The sequence below is a fragment of the Calypte anna genome, chromosome 23, assembly GCF_003957555.1.
Source record: "Calypte anna isolate BGI_N300 chromosome 23, bCalAnn1_v1.p, whole genome shotgun sequence".
NCBI classification, from domain to species: Eukaryota; Metazoa; Chordata; class Aves; order Apodiformes; family Trochilidae; genus Calypte; species Calypte anna.
In genome coordinates, this window is record NC_044268.1 from 3,266,124 (window position 1) to 3,283,646 (window position 17,523).

Sequence of the window (17,523 nt, forward strand, 5' to 3'; positions counted from 1 at the left end):
TATCCTCTGCTTTCTAGCTCCTCAGGCTTGCCCACTCAGACGGTGTTCATTCCCTAAACCCATAGGATTTCTGCAGAAAACCGCCCTGGAAACATTAAACCCCAGCAGCAGGGGGGTGCAGGTGATGGGGGTTATTTTAAGCACTCACAGCCCAAGCTCATTAGAGCTGTCATATCCTGGCCTCATCCAAAAGCTTTTTCTGTCCCTGCCACAGTATTTTTAGTGAAGTACAGTTGTCCAAGGAAACAAGCCCTCACCTAAAATAGAGAAGATGAATAAGCAAACAGCTCTTTCATTTATTAATTTCCAAGTCTCTCATAGAGTGCCACTTCTCCAGGCAGATAGTCTGCTAACACTGGATGAAAGGGACTCTGTTCTGCACATCCTCTCTGCACACAGGCCAGCAAAACTCTCTGGGCAGGGTCACTCATGCACACTTACACTGGTTCTTAAGTCCTAACCCCTCATAAATAAATATGTTGTGGCAACGAGCTCCACAGGTTACACATTGTGTACAAGTTTTAATTGAAAGTTAAATAATTTAAGACATTTGTTTACAGGCAACAGTAGCGGTTGCTCACTCTGTACATTGCATTTATTAGACATCAACAAGGAAAAACAGAACATTTGGCACAAGAATGCCAATTTTTTTTTTTTTATTATTATTATTTTTGGACACATGAACACAAAATATCCCTGCAGGCTAAAAAAAATAAAATACATTGCAAGTTGTACACGACCAGCATCTTACCGCAACATGGGGCTGCTAACCCGCCCATAACAGTTTAGAAAGAGTACCTCGTATTGCTATAGACATACATCCAGTCCAAATTTAATAAAATACAATTTTAAACATTACAAGTCTAACAATATAGAAACCAAAAATTACATCATAAGTCAAAATGAACAAATGCAAACATTTTACATTGAAGTTTCAGCCTCTAGACATAGAAATATGAAAATGTCAATAGCAAGGTATAAGAAAACCTGTAAGTGATATTACAAGATCTTTCCTCCAATGCACAAGGAAAAAACCTTGTAGTTGAAACAGTATTGATACAATGCCCTCCAAACCCTGCCTTCCAAAAATGAAAGCAGAGTTACTCCCTTGCTATTGAGCAAGAAAAATCCTACAGCACATCCACAAAGGTAGTTTGGGGGGTGGGTTTTGTCAAACACTGGATCTGAACAGAGGTGCCCTTCCCCAGGGAAGGGCAAAGCTGCTGATGGAGGTTAAATAACTCTGAGGCTGGTGTTGGGGCAGGAGCCTGCACACCATGCCTGGAGGATGCAGCTACAGGCACCACACAAAGCTGTGGGACTCACAACAAGAAGCCAGGCTGTTCACAGGCTGCAGACAGGCTAACTAGTGATTGCCAGAGCTTGTTCAGAGTTCAGCTGGTCACAAAGCAAGCAGAACAGGTTTTTAAAAAAAATGAGATTTCTGCCTTTTTTTTTCTTTTTTTTTTCTTTTTTTTTTTTTTTTATGACAACCACCCCCTTCCCCAACTCTTTTAAACTTTGCTACATTTAAAATCTTCCACACCACATAGCTAAACAGTGGCCAACAGGCTTTATTTATATATAAAAAATAAACGAAACAAAACCAAAACCAACCCAAGAACCAGAAAAACAAACCCAAAACCCAAAACAAAAAACACCCTAAGAACTACATCTACAGAATGCACATCTTCCCATTGATTGACACATGCATCACGATTCAGTCAGTCCCAAGGGGTTCATCTGGATCACCTCCAGACTTGGACTCAGACCTGGGTAGGGCAGCACTGCCAAAGCTTCCATCTCCCCAACATCCTCAGCTCCTGTGCTCTCCTTCCACAGCACTCTGCCTCCCGAGGGGTTTCTCTACAGTGCTGGAGGGGAGATGGAGGTCAGGCTCTCACCCTGCAGCTGGGGTCAGCCAAGGTCTGACAGTCCAGAGTTTAAATACTCAGTCCAGTCACAGGCAAACAAAGGAGAGGCTCTCTCTTCACTCAGTCGGATCTAGGAGTGCTTGGCACTGGACAGCTAACTGGTAATAAAATTATTTCCTATGCACCCTGGAGTAAACCAGTCACATTTTTGCCTAGTGCACACAACTCGAAATAGCAATCTTTGATCCTACAACCTAAAAAGGGTGCTCAGTTTCTTTTCAAGGTGCCAAAGTTCTCCTTGTGTGTTGGGTCAGAGTTCATGCTAAGAAGGGGTTTTTTGTGTTCTCCCTGAACGAGTACTGAGAAAAGCAGCCATCTAGCTGAAGCAGCGGTCAGTCTCCCATCCACGTCCTGATTTTATTACACAAGTGAGGTATTCTTTAAAAAAAATAATTAAAAAAACCTAAAAATAATGCTTTTTTTTTTTTTCCAATCTAAACCTGTCCACAGTACATGCCAGGAGCAGAGTTTGCTTCAGTCCTATTTTCAACACAAAATAAAATTTAAAGATCAAACTTAGTTTAATGAGACATAACTACTTGAAAGAAGGTTGTAAAACTTTCTGAAGACTAAGTTCAGTGTACTCTGGTACAACTGAAAAAAAAAACCCCAGCATTTAGAAATGTAAACTTTAATTTATTTACAAGCTTAAAGACTGAAGGAATCAGCATTTCATATTGCTGAAATTCTGAGGGGGCTGGTTCCTAAGCTTTGGAACAGCAGACAACTTAGCAGCAAACCCCACACGAGTATCAGAGACCACAGTGCAATTGTTGGACTTCTCAACTTTATCAAAATAGTGGTGTTGGCTCTACTCAGGTTAGGAATAAGCTTTTAATCTCTGCTAACTCAGGTTAGCACTAAGAGGAACCTCATCTCAATGAACTGTGTTTGTGGATTCAAAGAGTACTCAGTGAAACCAAGCCCCTCTTTTTTATTACAGGTTGCAGCTGCAAAAAGCCAAGCAGATTAAAAACCCCTAATTTTTAGGCTGGGACAGAATCAGATGAAGAGGCTCACCCTGGTTAAACATGCTGTTAAATGCAGTTGTGTGTGCAACCTAGATTCCCAGGGAAAAAGAATTTTAAAATGCTGGTACAAGTCCTTAGGTTGCCTGTCACACAATACATTTAGACTGTACAGACTGGCAAGCCTTTCCTACACAGAACACCCAGTTTCCAAGCTTATAAAAAATGTTGTAGACAGGACACCAACAGTGAATATAAAACAGTTAAAAATAACCCTTAAAAAAAGCATGGAAGTGTGTCTTTTCCAATTAGTTTCAGGAACTGCCAAATTGTGTGTTCAGAAAACGACACGAGAATGTTGGTTGAACTCATGCACAATCCTCAGCTAGAAAATTACACTGTTGGGGGCTTAAAAAACAAATATTTATTGCCAAAGTTAAACCTTCTATGAGAAAAAAGTTGTAAAATCACTTAGATTTATCAAACCACACAGCAGCATAAAGTGGGCACTTTTGTAAAAGTTTGCAAAATACCTAAAAGCTAATTTTTTTTTTGTTGTTTTTATAATTTTTAGAGGGGGAAATGATGGTTCAGTACTTGTTACGATACCATGGCAGCATTCTTTGTAACCATTATAATTAAAATCTACTGACAGGCATCACTATCTGGTTATATTACACATTCACAGAACAAGAACCACCTATTTGAACTCGCAGTATAGTGCAATTGCTTTGCAGCCGAAGTCTGCAGAGATTAAAAAGATAATTAGTAAAACTGACAAAAAACTGCAATACCTGTGAAAGTTATGTCTGTTAAAAGGCATTTACAGTAGTGAAGTCTAAAATCTCCATTAAAAAATCTATGGCCCCACACGATAGAACAATTACATTTAACTGGAGTAAAACATTTTGCCATAATATGCATACTCACTAAGCAGTGCCTGGAGAGAGGGAATCAGTCGTCATGATAAGCTCATGGGATGAGAAGAGAACTTAAAAACGACAGCTAGCAAAATATTCAATAGAAACCTTTCGTGCCAAGTCCTTTAAAAACTTCAGGATGATCAGCCTTTTGCGCTTTGAGGTAAAAATTCAGTCCAATGCATCAGAAAAGACAGTCTATGGATTTCTATGACATAAAACAAGGAAACAAATGGCTCAATTGTGTTGGTGCATCAGACATTGCTGTGAAGCACAGATTCAGTGCGACTGTTCAGAGCTGCTGGTAGTGGGCAGCCTGAAACAAACCGGGCCCTAGCTAGAGCAGTAGGCATTCAAACCAGTTCAGGACTGCACGGGTTGTTGGTTTGGCCTCATCTTCCCAGATGCTCTCAAGCAAAGTACATCGTGTGCTGAGTGTCGTGGTGGATCTGCACTGCCTTTGCCAGAGCCTGAGGATCACGGCCATTGCTCTGCCCTGACACGTGGCTGCCTTCAGCACTGTGAAAATGCAGATAGAGAGCCATGAAGGGCCAAGCAGAGTGTGATTATCTGGCTAACCAAGACAAGGCACACCCAGTTCCTCACCTGTCGTGATCCTTGTCCACGAGATGGTACCTGGCCCTAAAGGCTACCAGCCTGGCATAGTAGGCAGGGGCTGGAATAGAGACCGACCGCGTACACCGGACGTACGTGTGGCACAGCTGGTATGTCAACAGCTGCAGCTCATCAGCAGTGAAACAGTTGTCATCCCACAACACCTGGTAGTGGGAGGGCCGGCTGGTTCCCTGCAAAGAACAGAGGAGCATCAGCTGGAGAGCATCATCCCAACCAGCAGTGGTACCCGAAGGATGCACCTCCCGCCAGTGCAATGAGAGGAAACAGGCACCCAAGAGATGGGACCATGAGTCTGCCAAGGCTATGAACAGAAGCAACATTACCCACCAGGTCAGCTCTGATTTAATGTCCCACAGCCTGAGCAGAGCAGAGCTGCAAGGTTACCTGAATTCCTGCATGGCTACAGAGGTAAAAGTCAAATTCAGAAGGATGCGTGATGGTGCTGTCCACAGTAGTGCCTGCTGGTACGTTGCCGCTCTTGCCCACCTATTGTGGAAAGCTTATTATTAGCTCATGGATTTTTTTGGAAATGACCCAAAATACCTCCTAAGGTAGGCTCTACTTAAAGCTATTTGAGAATTTACTGCTCAAAAAGGTGGAAAAATATTAAGGTCATTTACACAGGAGGAATGAAAACGTTATCTGAGAGTTCATTTTCAGAAACTTCACTGAATCCAATTGGTGTGTCAGAGAAAAACAAAACACTTGCCACTACCATTAATTGCAGAGTATGATAGAGCCTACATGAGTAATTCAGGATCTGAAAACACAGGGGTTTTTTTGAATAAATTTCATACCCTTTTCTGCACTCACATCCCAGGGATCTCCATTTCTAAAGCAAAACTGAGATCAAGAACTTTCCTAAAACAGGTTCCTTAGCTGGCGTGTGGATTTGTGGCAGAGACAAATCTTACAGATGCAGAACAGGCAACAAACTGAACAATTAGTTCAGCTTACAGTTAGGAAGCCCTGACTATAAAAGCCAAGGCTACAGCACCAGAGACACAAATCCAGGGACACAAAACACGCCTACTCCAAAAGGGCCAGGAACAAGCTGTTCCATCTGACCACTTCATCTACAGTAATAAAAAAGGGGAGGAACTGGTTATTTTGGTAGAGGAAGCATGTTACTGAACAGAACTGCTCCTGCTTCATGCAGATTAATTCAGTTTTCTTGGGCAAGATACATACAGCCCACTCAACCAAGCAATCTTACTTTCCTGTCGTCATCACCTCCTTCTTATGTAGTCAACATTACTTGCCCTTTCAGTTTTGTCAGCACAGAATAGTCTGGTGTGATGCCTTTTCTGCACAACAATGTAGGTTATTCCTGGTCTATAATCTTCTTCCAAACTAATACAGGCCTTCCGGATTGCTATCAGTTCTGGCCAAGCTACCTAGAAGTAGAAGATTTCACTATTAGGTGCTGAATTCAGTATGTACTATTGTCATCTTTTTTTCACGTACAAACGTCACTTTGTCAGGACCACGATCAGACAGGATAACTGTACATCATGCTTGCCTGGGGTAACTTGATGAAACTGTTAATTGTCCCCATAAGAAATGCAACCCACATAAATAAATATATTTTCCAGGGCCAACCCCTTCTCCCAAGAAATCACCAACAATAACAACAACAACAAGAAATCACCAGACAATACCTGCTTCATCTGTCCTTCTGACACTCCCCCTCTGTAGTAAATGATCCTCGTGGGTTTGAAACGTGTGGATTTGTAAAACTGGATCAATAGTTCTCGCACCATGTTGGTCAGGTCCTGGATCACCTCCTGGCTGTAGAGCAGCTCCTGGGAGGTTTCCTGGCGGGAGGTCTGGACCCGCACGGTGGCACAGTACCGGCTGGGGTGCCCGTCCATGCTGCCCACCACTGCTGCTATGGAGGGCTTCTTCCCATCCCCAGCTGGAGGGTGAGTGACATCTGCTCCCAGAAAGATCACTGGCTGCTGGAACACTGAGGGCCTGTTGAATATGAATAAGCTTCATTAAAGAATAAATAATAAGAGTAAAAATGCACCGAAGGTGACTGAGGAAAGAAAAAAAAAACCTACACAGCAGCTGAGGAAGGTAGATCCAAACCACTGCACTGAGCTGAAACCAGATCAATCTTTAAGGTTAAAGTTCTCTGCCTCGAGCATCCAGCAAGATCAGAAAAGGAGAAGAAAGGACTAAAGGCAAAGTTACAAGCAGTTATCACAAGCCACTCTTCCTCGCTACTTCTTCTTTCAATTTGGAAGGACACACAGTATGCTTAAGGATGTGGGAAGAGGAAAAGGTAGACTGAGTGAACCCATAGACTTGAAAAAAAGTGACACTGGAAAAAAAACACCTTTGTGAGCTTGTTGTCACACACAACTGGACAGCTCTAACATGACATGTTCCCCAGCACAGGGCTCAGTAAGCAGAACCTGGACACAGAAGTATCCTTCTCTGACCGCTCCAGACTGTGGCTGTTTCTGAACTCCATCATATTTTGAAAGGCAACATTTCAGCAAAGAAAACTACACTGTGTTGGCTTGACAACCCAGACCCCAAAGGAGGGCTTTGGATTTAAACTCACCTTTGATGAGGTACAAGGACGTTGTTGATTCCTCCAAGCTTTGCATTTATCTTCAGACACAGGTTGGACAGCGTTTGTGGAGAGGTTTTTACCACGTTCTTTACTTGAACACACTGAGTGGCCATGCCCAGGAGAGTGTCACCAACCCTCTTCACTTCAGCTGTGAGAGAAAAATAGGTTAGTGGTTCCAATTACCTGAGCATTCAGTAGAGCCATCTGCTTTCCATTATTTTTTTTTCTTTCCCCAAATGTCATTGTAATTCAGATCCTTCACTAAGGTTCAGTTTATTCTCTGGTAACATACAAATACTCCAATCTCCAAAACCCCATTTAAACAGAATATATTTTCCTGCTCTGCCTCCTTCCCTCCACTGAAGCTCACAAGATGCCCACTTGCTGTACAACCAATTTACAGCCTCTTCTGCCTACCATACACAGGAGTCTTTCCAGGGAGAATCACCACGATCAGCTGCAGACCAACATAAGTCAGTTTTAAGTGTTTAAACATGGGCTCCACACTGTCTGCCCCCTGGGCATATTTGCAGAAGCAGGGCTGGCCTTGGATGGGCATCCCTGCATCCTTGGAGATCTTGCGTAGCTGGTCAGTAAAACTCCTGTAAGTGGAACAGAAAGGGGTTTGGTCTGGGCTGTCTCACTGTGCTTCAATTTGCTGTTCATTTTATCAGCAAAATTCAAACTGTTTCAAGCCTTTCACAGCACTTCCAATCTGACACAACAGTAATTAATTTTTTTTTTACCAATTTTATCACTGTCTATAACTGACAGCAGGATTCTAACCCCACGTGAGGACACTCCACAGCCTGTTTCTGTAACTTTAGAAGCCTTGGGGAAAGAAACGTACACTTGTATTGCACAGTGAGGCAGATTTCCAAACTAATACTGATGCTCTGGTGGGTTTCTTACTAATCCAAACTTATCTGACCATCACTGCAGCTCTGATTTTTGCCAAACATTCCAATGGTTCACACAACCTCTTGTCTTTAGGGTTCCATACAGTAATTTAATGGACAAGGGAAAAAAAAGGTGGCATATGCTACCTTGGAGGTAGTAAAACTTAAGAAAATAATTAATGTTTTAGACACTGCAGAACTATTAATTCCTCTTTGTACTATTAGATGCATTAAAATCAACTTATACTGCATATTACCTTTCATAAATTAAATCTTGAAACAGGTCTCCTGAATAAATATGAAAATACTTACTTTAGTAAGTCTTCCCTGCATTGTTTTTGAGGAGCAAAACAGGCAACAGCCCAAACTTTAATCTCAATGCCAGCATAGAACTGTTTCCCCCTCATGTCCCACACGCCTTGGTTTGGTGTGGCCACAGTCTTGTTCTAGGTAAAAACCAAAGAGAAATTAAAAATAAAAGAGTGCTTTGTTTTTACTGTAGCCAAACAGTGCTCAAAGGAAGCTTTTTGAGAAGATACAGGAAGCACACTGAATTCAAATAACCTCAGGACAAGGAATTGAACAAGGCATGGAAAACTCACCCTGCCTCCATATTGCAGCATTGGTGCTGGCAAAACTCTGCCTGTCAACTCAGTCATTTCATTATGGACAACAATACCAAACTCCTTCAGATAGGGATCAGGTCCACCAACCATGCTGTTACTTTTCACCTGGCAACAAGAAAAGGATTTATCTAACTACACCTGATGCTCTGGGTGGCTGTGTCCTCTTTGCCATGTAGCAGCTTTCTGTTTAAAAGGATTTGTATAAAGAAGTCTGATTCTTGAACTTCTGCAGCTCTTGGTCATTCTGCTGATCACTAGATATGCTACAATGCCTCTGGAAAATCCATCAGAAGTGACACCCAGGGACTGCTGAGCTAGAAAGAACACTCACAAGTCTGCTGATCTCCTCCTGTCTGTCTGGTGCAGACCTTGCAGTTGCTTTGATCATGGTGGAGGTCTGATTGTCTGTGAGCTTCTTGATGCACCTCTGGCCTGCCACGATGTTGCACACCTGCAGGGAAGGGGAGAGGTGCTGTGAGACCCTTCCACAGAGGATAAACCACGGTGCAAGTGGAAGTTTGGTTCTTACCTCAAGGGGTAAGTATGTGTGTTTCTGTTCTTGTCCTACTTGGAGACAGGGAAGGTGAGGATATTTTAGCTGCAGACTGTACTTCTGCTTAAAATACTGAGCTACTGTGCACTCCATAGCCTGCCCATTTTCCAGCTGCAGAGGAAACCTATGAAGGACATTTGTTCTGGTTAGACTTGATTTTTTAAATTTTTTTTATTTTCAAAGGAAAAAAGTGTATGGAAAAATCTATTCCAGACTAGCAATGCAGGAAACATTTTCCTTAGTTACCAGATCTCTTCTTTATGAAAAGATTTTATATATTACATACTGATTTTTTACTATTTTAAAAATCGTGGCCTCTGACAAATATTTTTAAAAACCAGGACACAGCTTCAACTTTCCTGTGTTGAAGGAAGTAAAGCAGTGGTCTAAACCCACACTACTGATCTGCCCCATTGGAGCTAAACATTCTTGTAAGCTTTACAGCTGCTTCACCTCCAGAATCAACTGTTTATGCATGAACAACACACTCAGTACATCCACTAGGTTCAATATTTATAATATTGTCAGAAAGTGCTCGTGTACATACGTCTGATGACTGGCTGGCCTCCGAGTGACATTGCAGACTCTGTATTTTCTCTTCATCTGGCCACAATGGGTAACCTCTACTTTTAGACCTGAAAACCCAACACAAAAGTCACTTAAATAAATTCAGTTGTAGGAGCCACCATTGAGGAGCGCAAAAAGGAACAACCTAGCTTCCCAAGAAGCTTGCAGAGTTTCATTACAATGTAATACAAGCAGGTTTGCAGTGTTTTGCTGCAGCAGCTTTAGAACAGCCTTTACCTCTGATTTCTTTGGTAAATTTGACACGCTGGGAGTCTGTAAGAGGCTTGGTTTGTTCATTGATGTTCTGAATGTCCAAGACCTCACACATGAACTCAATGATAGGCTGGGCACGATAGAAAGCAGTTGCTGACACTAAAATAAAGCAAAGAGGAAGTGTAATTTATAAGCAGCAAGAATTCTGTTACATTAGTGAGACAGAACTTCCTACTTACCATCAATGTTGAGCATCATGTTCCACATGGCAGGCCTGACTGACTGGTGAAAACCAAACCAGACCTCCCTGCCACCACCCAGAGGGTGGTAATAACCTTCAGGGGGGGAGAAGAAGGAGCGACCCACAGGAGTGTACCTGAAATCAGTAAGAATATTAATACTTTGATTGTTTCTTTCTAATACAGCTTTTTACATTTGTGCTTGCAGGGTTTAGAAGTACAGCAAGTTTCTACAGTATGTTAGATCTGTTAGAGCTAACTTAGGGCAAGAATACACAGCCTGTCCTGACAGTGCAGCTGGAAAGGCTACAGCAAATTCCTGTTAGAAACATGACCAGCAGATGCAGGTCCTGGGTTCAGATCACATTTCCCTATTCTAGTGCAAATTTGTAAGGCAGGGGTTGAATTACACAACTGCATCCCTCAGCCCTTCTCCTGTCAGTGAGTGTAATGGCAGCAGAATAGGAGCAAGTAATAATTAATACAATTAATCTGTTCAGACAGATACAAACTGAAGCCAGTCAGGAAGGCACCAAAGGTACCCACCTCATGGAGGGAAGGTGCCGTGTGATTACATCAAGTGCCTGCACAGAATCTTCAGGAACTTCATTCAGGTGCCCTGCCAGAGCTTCCAGCAGCAGCTGGAGGCTGACGACTGACACCCACTGAATGGACACCTTAAATGTCTGGTCCTTCCCTTCTCCTGGAAGTGTCACCTCCATATCCACCTGACAGAGCCAGAACAGAATTAAGCAGAAGCTTTTGTTATGGACTGCAGGCTATGACAACACTAATCAACATTACCTTCTTCTAGGTATCCTCTCAGATTAGTGTTTTAAAATATTAATATTACAGATGGTTTCCTTAGGATTTTGAAAGCTTGTAATTTAGTCATCTCAGAAAATGCATGGAGGTATCTTTAAGTGTAAATTTTAAGCAGTAATTAGTATGGTGACATCAAAGCTCTGGAGAACTGTGAGTCAGTTTTATTAAGTCAGCCAATTAATTTCAAGATGTCTTGCAAACCAAACGAGAAGGAAAGAAAACCTTCAGGTGAAAAAGAAACTCACTGGGAAACACAGAGCTCAGAGTCCTAGCAGAGGACTTGAGATTATTCTCACAAACCACCAGCCCCAAATGCAGCTGTGAACTCATTTTATGCTTTGCTCCTGGACTGTATTAACCAGATCCCCAGGGGAAGAGGAGACAGGTTATGTCTGTCATGAGTTAGCAGAGACCCTGATCAGGCAGTGCCAGGATGGGGAGCACAGCCCAGAACACAAAGTTCTTACAGAACAGGACATATCTCAGCAGTGCAGCCAGGCCAAACCAGCACACTTGTCATCTACAGCTACTTTATCAATTAGCAACAGAACAAGGGTTAGAACAGAGGAAAAGGAAGCTAATATCAGAGTGAAAAACAAAAAATATAATCTACTTGCAGCTGAAAGAGCACAACATACTAGTTTACTGTCAGATTCTCCAACTGAAGAGGTGGGAATTAGAAACCCAAAGAAGACAAACACCAGTAAACCACCAGGGAGTTCCCAGCCATCCCTGACTGGTGCTGTCTTTTCCAAATCTACACTAATACATCTGACAGCCTTCTTGGTTTTCAAGTGACACTGTAACAGTTTCCCACAGAAACTTACAACTGTTCAGAATAACACTTACTCTGTCCCTGCCAATCGGGAGGGGGTGGGCAGTGTACATGTTGCGTTTCCCATCATACCCGGGCTGCCGATCACCAAAGATCTGCATCTTGAAGTGCCTCACCATGGTATCCACCACCTCCCTACACAGGGATTCATGGAGTTAGGTTGGAGAACAGAACATCCAGCAACAGTCTTAAAAACAGTCTGATTTAAAGTGCAAAGAGTTTAAAATTCTGGAATTTGAGAAAACTGGATTAACAGTTTCAAATTCCTTTTTCATGTTTCCTGAAATGAGCAGGAGAACTAGCAATGCAGTGCAGCATGTGAGTCAACCCCAGGAGTTAAAAAGTCACCTCCAGATTAAGATACCCAAGTGTCACCTTACAGGTGTCTATAGGCAAGGCAGGTATCCAGACTCCAGGCCAATTGCAAAACATCTTAATAATAATAATAATGAGAATATTACATGCCAGTTCTCTGAGAAGCAGCTGCTAAGCACAGAGACTGCCTGGCAGCAGACGAAGCATACACAGCATCCACAGCTTTCCTAACTTGAGGTGTACACACTTGCAGGTTATTTGTTCCTGACCAACACATACCTGTTGACTCTTCGGGGGCGTTTCTCAGGTTTGATATCTACATCATAGTGATAAACATCAATCTTGGGGATCTGAACCTGGAAATGGTTGGCTAGGAGGCGGATGGGTTTCCCAACAGTTCCCAGGCCTGGGCGTCGGGGTGGCTGGAAGAGGCTTGCTGGGGGCCCTGGGGAAGGCAGATAAATATGCATGAGATGTAATCCATCACTCAGTGCAGGAGCCTCTCAGGTGTACTGCAGCTGAAACATCTTTCTGACAGGTCAGGAAGAAATCTCAAGTAGCTTTCTGAGGTTGCAAATGGAGGTGTTCCAAGTGGCTCAGCCTTCCAGCTGCTCAGAACTTCCAGGTAAAAATATGTGTTCCCTAAAGCATGTGTGTAAGGTAGGGCTATAATTCATTCTCATGATTTTAGTGACATTTATTCATGATTTTAGTTATGAACTTCACAGAGTTCTGGAAATTTACATATTTCTCAAACATTTACATATTATGTGTTTTTATTTAACATAAAGGTAAGTACATTCCTACCACCACTTCTAGAACCCACCAGCAGCCACACAAGCCACATTTTTTTCCTTGTTTTCATTACAGACTTAAAGTTCAGGTATTAATGACTGTCATTCTTGGCAAGCTTAGTATCCACATGCCCAGTTTTTCTCTGAAAACGTATATTACCTGGCAATGGGTAGGGAACATTTTTTATCCTAAACTCAAAACATACTTTCATGTTGGATCTGAGCTAAAACAGTTTTGTTGTTTGAAAACATCACTTCTGTTAATAGCAAAATACTTTCCCCCTAGAGCAGAATTTTATCCAGTTCAAAATCCCAGTACAAAGAAAGGAGCAGTGAAAGGCTTAGACTTTCTTCTAAAAGGAAAAGGGGAAAACACAAAGACAGGTACAGACTGACTGGATAACTCATGTGAACAAAAGCAAGAGCTTCAGCAACAGTTCTAACAAGGAGATGAGAGGCTCAAAAACATACTCACATTCGAGGTAGTTACTAGTTAAGTCTTTAGTTAACTTCCCCAAAGTGTTAAGATCCAAGTGACCATGTTAACAAGATTAAACAGTCTGGTTTTGAAACCTTTCACAGCCCCAGCTGACACTGCACATAAAGCAAACTGAAGTAGTCTATTTCCATGGGCACTGTCTACATCTGCCAACACTGAGTGTTATCAAAGTTCTCTTCCCTCGTTGTAGAGCAGCAAAGGAGGGGGGGAAAAGTATTACAGGAATAAATCACTCAGTATCAGGGTGGCTGTGGGGGCCACAGCCCTGGCTCTGCACCTGCCAGGTAACTGTGACCCTCCAGGAGCCCAGTGCTGGAGTGAGACCAATTGTGGGGTCCAGTCAGTGCTTTAAAAACCTTCAGCTGCCTGGCCAGGCATGAATCATCAAGGGCAATCAAAGTTTGCTGTGCTTATTTGGATACGAGAGAGATGATCCATTAATCCCATGCTAATTAGACGGAAGTAAGTGCAAGCACTGACCTCCCGCAAGAGATTAAATGACAACTATATTTACCCATTTTCCTCCCTCAGTATTGACAAGCTCTGCACACAGGCACGGCCACGCTGATCTCACTCGCTTTTGACCAAAGGAGATAACTTTCATTTTCTCTTTTCTAAAAGTTATTTCTCAAAGGATTACAGTGAGCAAGCCCAGAACTGTTTTCCCATTTGAATAAAGCCAGGCTGCCTGGTTGATTCCACCAGGATTTTTACCTGACTGGCCTGCCTAGAGTTATATGAGCTGTTGTTCTTGTAACTTCCTCTGCTCTGTGTCAGTCCCACACTGGGCACCCTCAGCCAAGTCTCTCCAGACAAGAAGAACAAAACTAAAAGAGGATCCACGTGTATGGCTGGGAGCCAGAAGGAACCAGCTACAGCTACAGGTCAGGCCCCCACTACCTCCAAACCTGGAATCCCCTGGAAGCACCCCTTGGTGTCAATAAACATTGATCAATATAAACATTGATTTGGTCAATAATCAGACCAAAATTAAGGCAGCTTCGACTGCAGCACCAGTTTGAATGGGAACTGGATGGGTAAGACGTGCAGACCACTTAGGTCAAGAAATACATCTTGCAGACATTTGACAGAAGAACAACCATGAAATGACACAAGCCGGAAAACACCCTATGCAACATAGCACCAATATTTAACCAAAGTTTGTTAAAAAATAAAAACGTGACAAAGTAGCACCTTAAATTATTAATTGCCGCCTCCACTCCCCCCACCTGAGACCCCCGGGAGCTCTCTTTTTCCCGCTGCCCCCGGCACAGCCCTGCCCGGGCACACGCACCCGAACCTACCCGCAAAGTTGCCGACCTGCCGCAGTTCCTCTTTACCGGGGAGAGCCCGGTGGCTGCCGAGCCCGCCCGCCTCTCAGCCCGCCCGCCTCTGGGGGTCACCGGGGCTCGCCGGGCCCGGCCTGCGGCGCACACCGGACCGCTTCCCCCAGGCCGCGGCTGCCGGCCCGGCCCTCAACGCCGGAGGACGGCGGGGGCAGCCCCGGGCCCGCCACCTCCCTCCCTCCCTCCCCCCTCTCCCCGCTGACAGGGCCCCGCCGGGCCCGCGCCTGACAGGGCCGGCGCTGACCGCGACCCTCCAGGCCTCGGCCGGCCGGGCCCCCCGCACCGCCCCCTCCGCGTCCCCGCGCTTCTCACCGGGTCCCAGAGCTTCCATGGCGGCGGCGGTGGCCTCGCTGCGGTCCCCCCCGGCCCCGACGACCGCCCCGGGCCCCGCCGCCGGCCCCGCCGCCGCCGCGTAGCGCTTGATCTCGGGAATATTGGCTGCGGGGTGGGGGCCCGGCGCAGGAACGGGGGAGCGGCGGCGGCGGGGCGGAGGAGGAAGGGGGACGGGGAACGGGGGGGTGCGGAGGGGGATCGGTCCCCTTGCAGCGCCGCAAACAATCCCCCCGCTGCGCCGCCGAGACCCGCACCGAGCCCGCGCGCGCCCCCGCCGCCAGCACGCGCCGGCTCCCCACGCGCGCGCGCTCGTCCCCGCCGCCGAGGAAGAGGAGGCCCCGCCCCCTCCGCGCTGCCCGGCCGCGCACGCGCACCCCTCCCTCCGTCGGGAGCGCGCACGCCGCCCGCACCCGCGCAAGGCCCCGCGCCTCAACAGGTGGTGGCGGGAGCGCGTTCCCGCGCCACAGGAGCCGCCTGAGGAGGCGGCCCAGCCCTAAGCCCCCCTCATCCTCCCCCGGTGCCCAGCGCCGCCCTCGGGGCTCATCAGGACCCGGAGCGCTCCCGCAGGCCCCGGAGAGCGGCTCGGCGGGTGAGGGCCCCGGCTGCGCCCCGAAACGGGGAACTGTCCCCGGCACAGCTCCTTCCCTCAGCGGCCCTCACCCCACTGAACACGCACAGAGACCTCAGCGCCTCTGTGAGACGCGGGGCACCTCAGGGATGGCACCGCGCCCAGCACGGCCCCGGAGCCTTTCTGAGGGCACCAGGTGGCCCCGGTGTGGCTTGCAAGGGCCAGGGATCGATGGCCACCCGGCAGCTGGCACAGGGACCCGCAGGACATCAGCCCAGAGCCACCAGGGAAGTGCAGGCACTGGGAACTATCATTGGCAAGGGAGCAGGCTCGAAAGCAAGAGATTTCTCTCTTTTTTTTTTTCCAGAAGCCAAGACATTTTGTAAATAATGAACACTGAGCCCATTTTATTTGCCTTTTTTTAACCTGCAAGGTTGGTATTTTTCCAAGCCGAAGCATCAAAAAATCTACTTTAAAAGAAAATGAAACCCGAGACTCTCAAATCATTGCCTGACACCAGTTAGCACTCAAAGGACACACCAGTTCTACAAGACCAGTAACAAAACCCCATGATGTCTGGCAGCATTTCCATGCTATTATTCAGCATATCTATTTATTAAAAAGCACACACTGGGCTATGCAAATAGTACTTAAAAAAAGACAAAGATACAATCTCTACCCCAAGGAATCTGTAATACAAAAGATTGGTCCTGTTAGGATGCTGAATACAACTCAACCCTATACTTAATGCATTATAAATTCCAAAAAGTCAACAAAGCAATTAACTTAATACATATTACGTATATATTGAGGCATCCTGACTGTCACAGTGGTTTGCAGTATTATTTTTCTCTTAACCCACCCTTATATTGAAGGCAGAGCTGTGTTCCCAGTGGTAAGACCTCACACAGCTGTGACAGGTTTCAGTTCTGAGGTTTGCTTCTCATCATCTCACCCTCCAGAAGGTGCACATGGACTATGTCATTCCATACCCATGGATTCAGAAATTAGCTATAAACAAATTAAACTTTAATAAGGTACTTTACACAGTGCAAAAAAAATTGGTCTAATTTAGTTTAAGATATCCTTAATAGCAAACCCTTACCAAAAGTTACCTGTCCTGTGGCCTGCCTGCGTATGCCAGCTGCACAGAACTGGGGACCAGGAATAATCTCATCTTTGTGCCACCTTTCTCTTGCCAGATGAATATTCTGTGTTTTTCCATGACTTCAGACAGACCTGGAGAAGGCTCTTGAGCATCAGGGTTGAGCTCAACCTGCCTCTCCCCATCCCTTTTGGCAGAACTGGGATGCTACAAACTACAGGCTCAGGGGAGTTACCTGGCTGGGCTTAGATGGGGCAGATGTAGAGAAACGACTCCAAGGGTGAGAATTATCTCTGCTGAAAGTCATCGGTACTCACCAGTCTCGATCACAAGGAGGTGGCTTGATGCACAGGACCAAGTCTGCAGCCTCCACAGGTGACACAGCACCAGGCTGCTGGAGACCACCCCGAGCCAGGGCCGGGCTGCCCTCACGGCACAGGCCCAGCTGAGCTCTGAGGGGTCTGCAGACCCCCGAGGCACCCAAGAAGTAGGACAGTGGGCACCAGAACACCGGGGATGGACACACGGCCCAAGACAGGCCCAGGCCCAGAGCCATCCCTCGCGGAGCCCCACAAGGCCACCAAGGTGATGCCTCCCCCCCTCAACACGACCACCGCCCACCCGCCTGCAGCACGGGCGCCCCCTCAGGGCGGCTTTATAAAGGGTGAGGGTGGCTTCGAAACGCGAGTTTTGATTGGCCCGGAGGGAGAGGGGTGGGGACAGGCGCTGAAATGAGCAGTAGAGGGGCGTGGCTTGGTGAG

The 17,523-nt window shown here is 45.7% G+C and overlaps 1 protein-coding gene across 5 annotated transcripts; it reads right to left on the reverse strand.

The window, feature by feature from the left end:
- Positions 1–532: 532 nt before the first annotated feature.
- Positions 533–17,157, reverse strand: AGO4 (argonaute RISC component 4). 5 transcript variants are annotated; one of them, XR_003988500.1, is made up of 19 exons: positions 15,069–15,140; positions 12,397–12,562; positions 11,817–11,937; positions 10,689–10,870; positions 10,143–10,279; positions 9,928–10,062; positions 9,671–9,758; positions 9,100–9,247; positions 8,902–9,021; positions 8,547–8,675; positions 8,257–8,390; positions 7,463–7,647; positions 7,034–7,193; positions 6,120–6,435; positions 5,721–5,855; positions 4,843–4,944; positions 4,429–4,628; positions 3,833–4,341; positions 533–1,398 (listed from the first exon to the last, which is right to left on the reverse strand). XR_003988500.1 is itself a non-coding variant. In XM_030464271.1 (19 exons), exons 2-19 carry the CDS (start codon positions 15,085–15,087, stop codon positions 4,233–4,235), a joined length of 2,586 nt encoding a protein of 861 aa, XP_030320131.1. In that variant the 5' UTR covers positions 15,088–15,094; positions 15,175–15,350; the 3' UTR covers positions 3,462–4,232. The 5 variants fall into 5 exon arrangements, 4 of the variants coding, with proteins under 4 accessions (XP_030320131.1, XP_030320133.1, XP_030320130.1 ...); XM_030464271.1 differs by lacking the exon at positions 533–1,398 and adding an exon at positions 15,175–15,350 and having other exon boundaries at positions 3,462–4,341; positions 15,069–15,094; XM_030464273.1 differs by lacking the exons at positions 533–1,398; positions 15,069–15,140 and adding an exon at positions 17,080–17,157 and having other exon boundaries at positions 3,462–4,341.
- Positions 17,158–17,523: the final 366 nt, after the last annotated feature.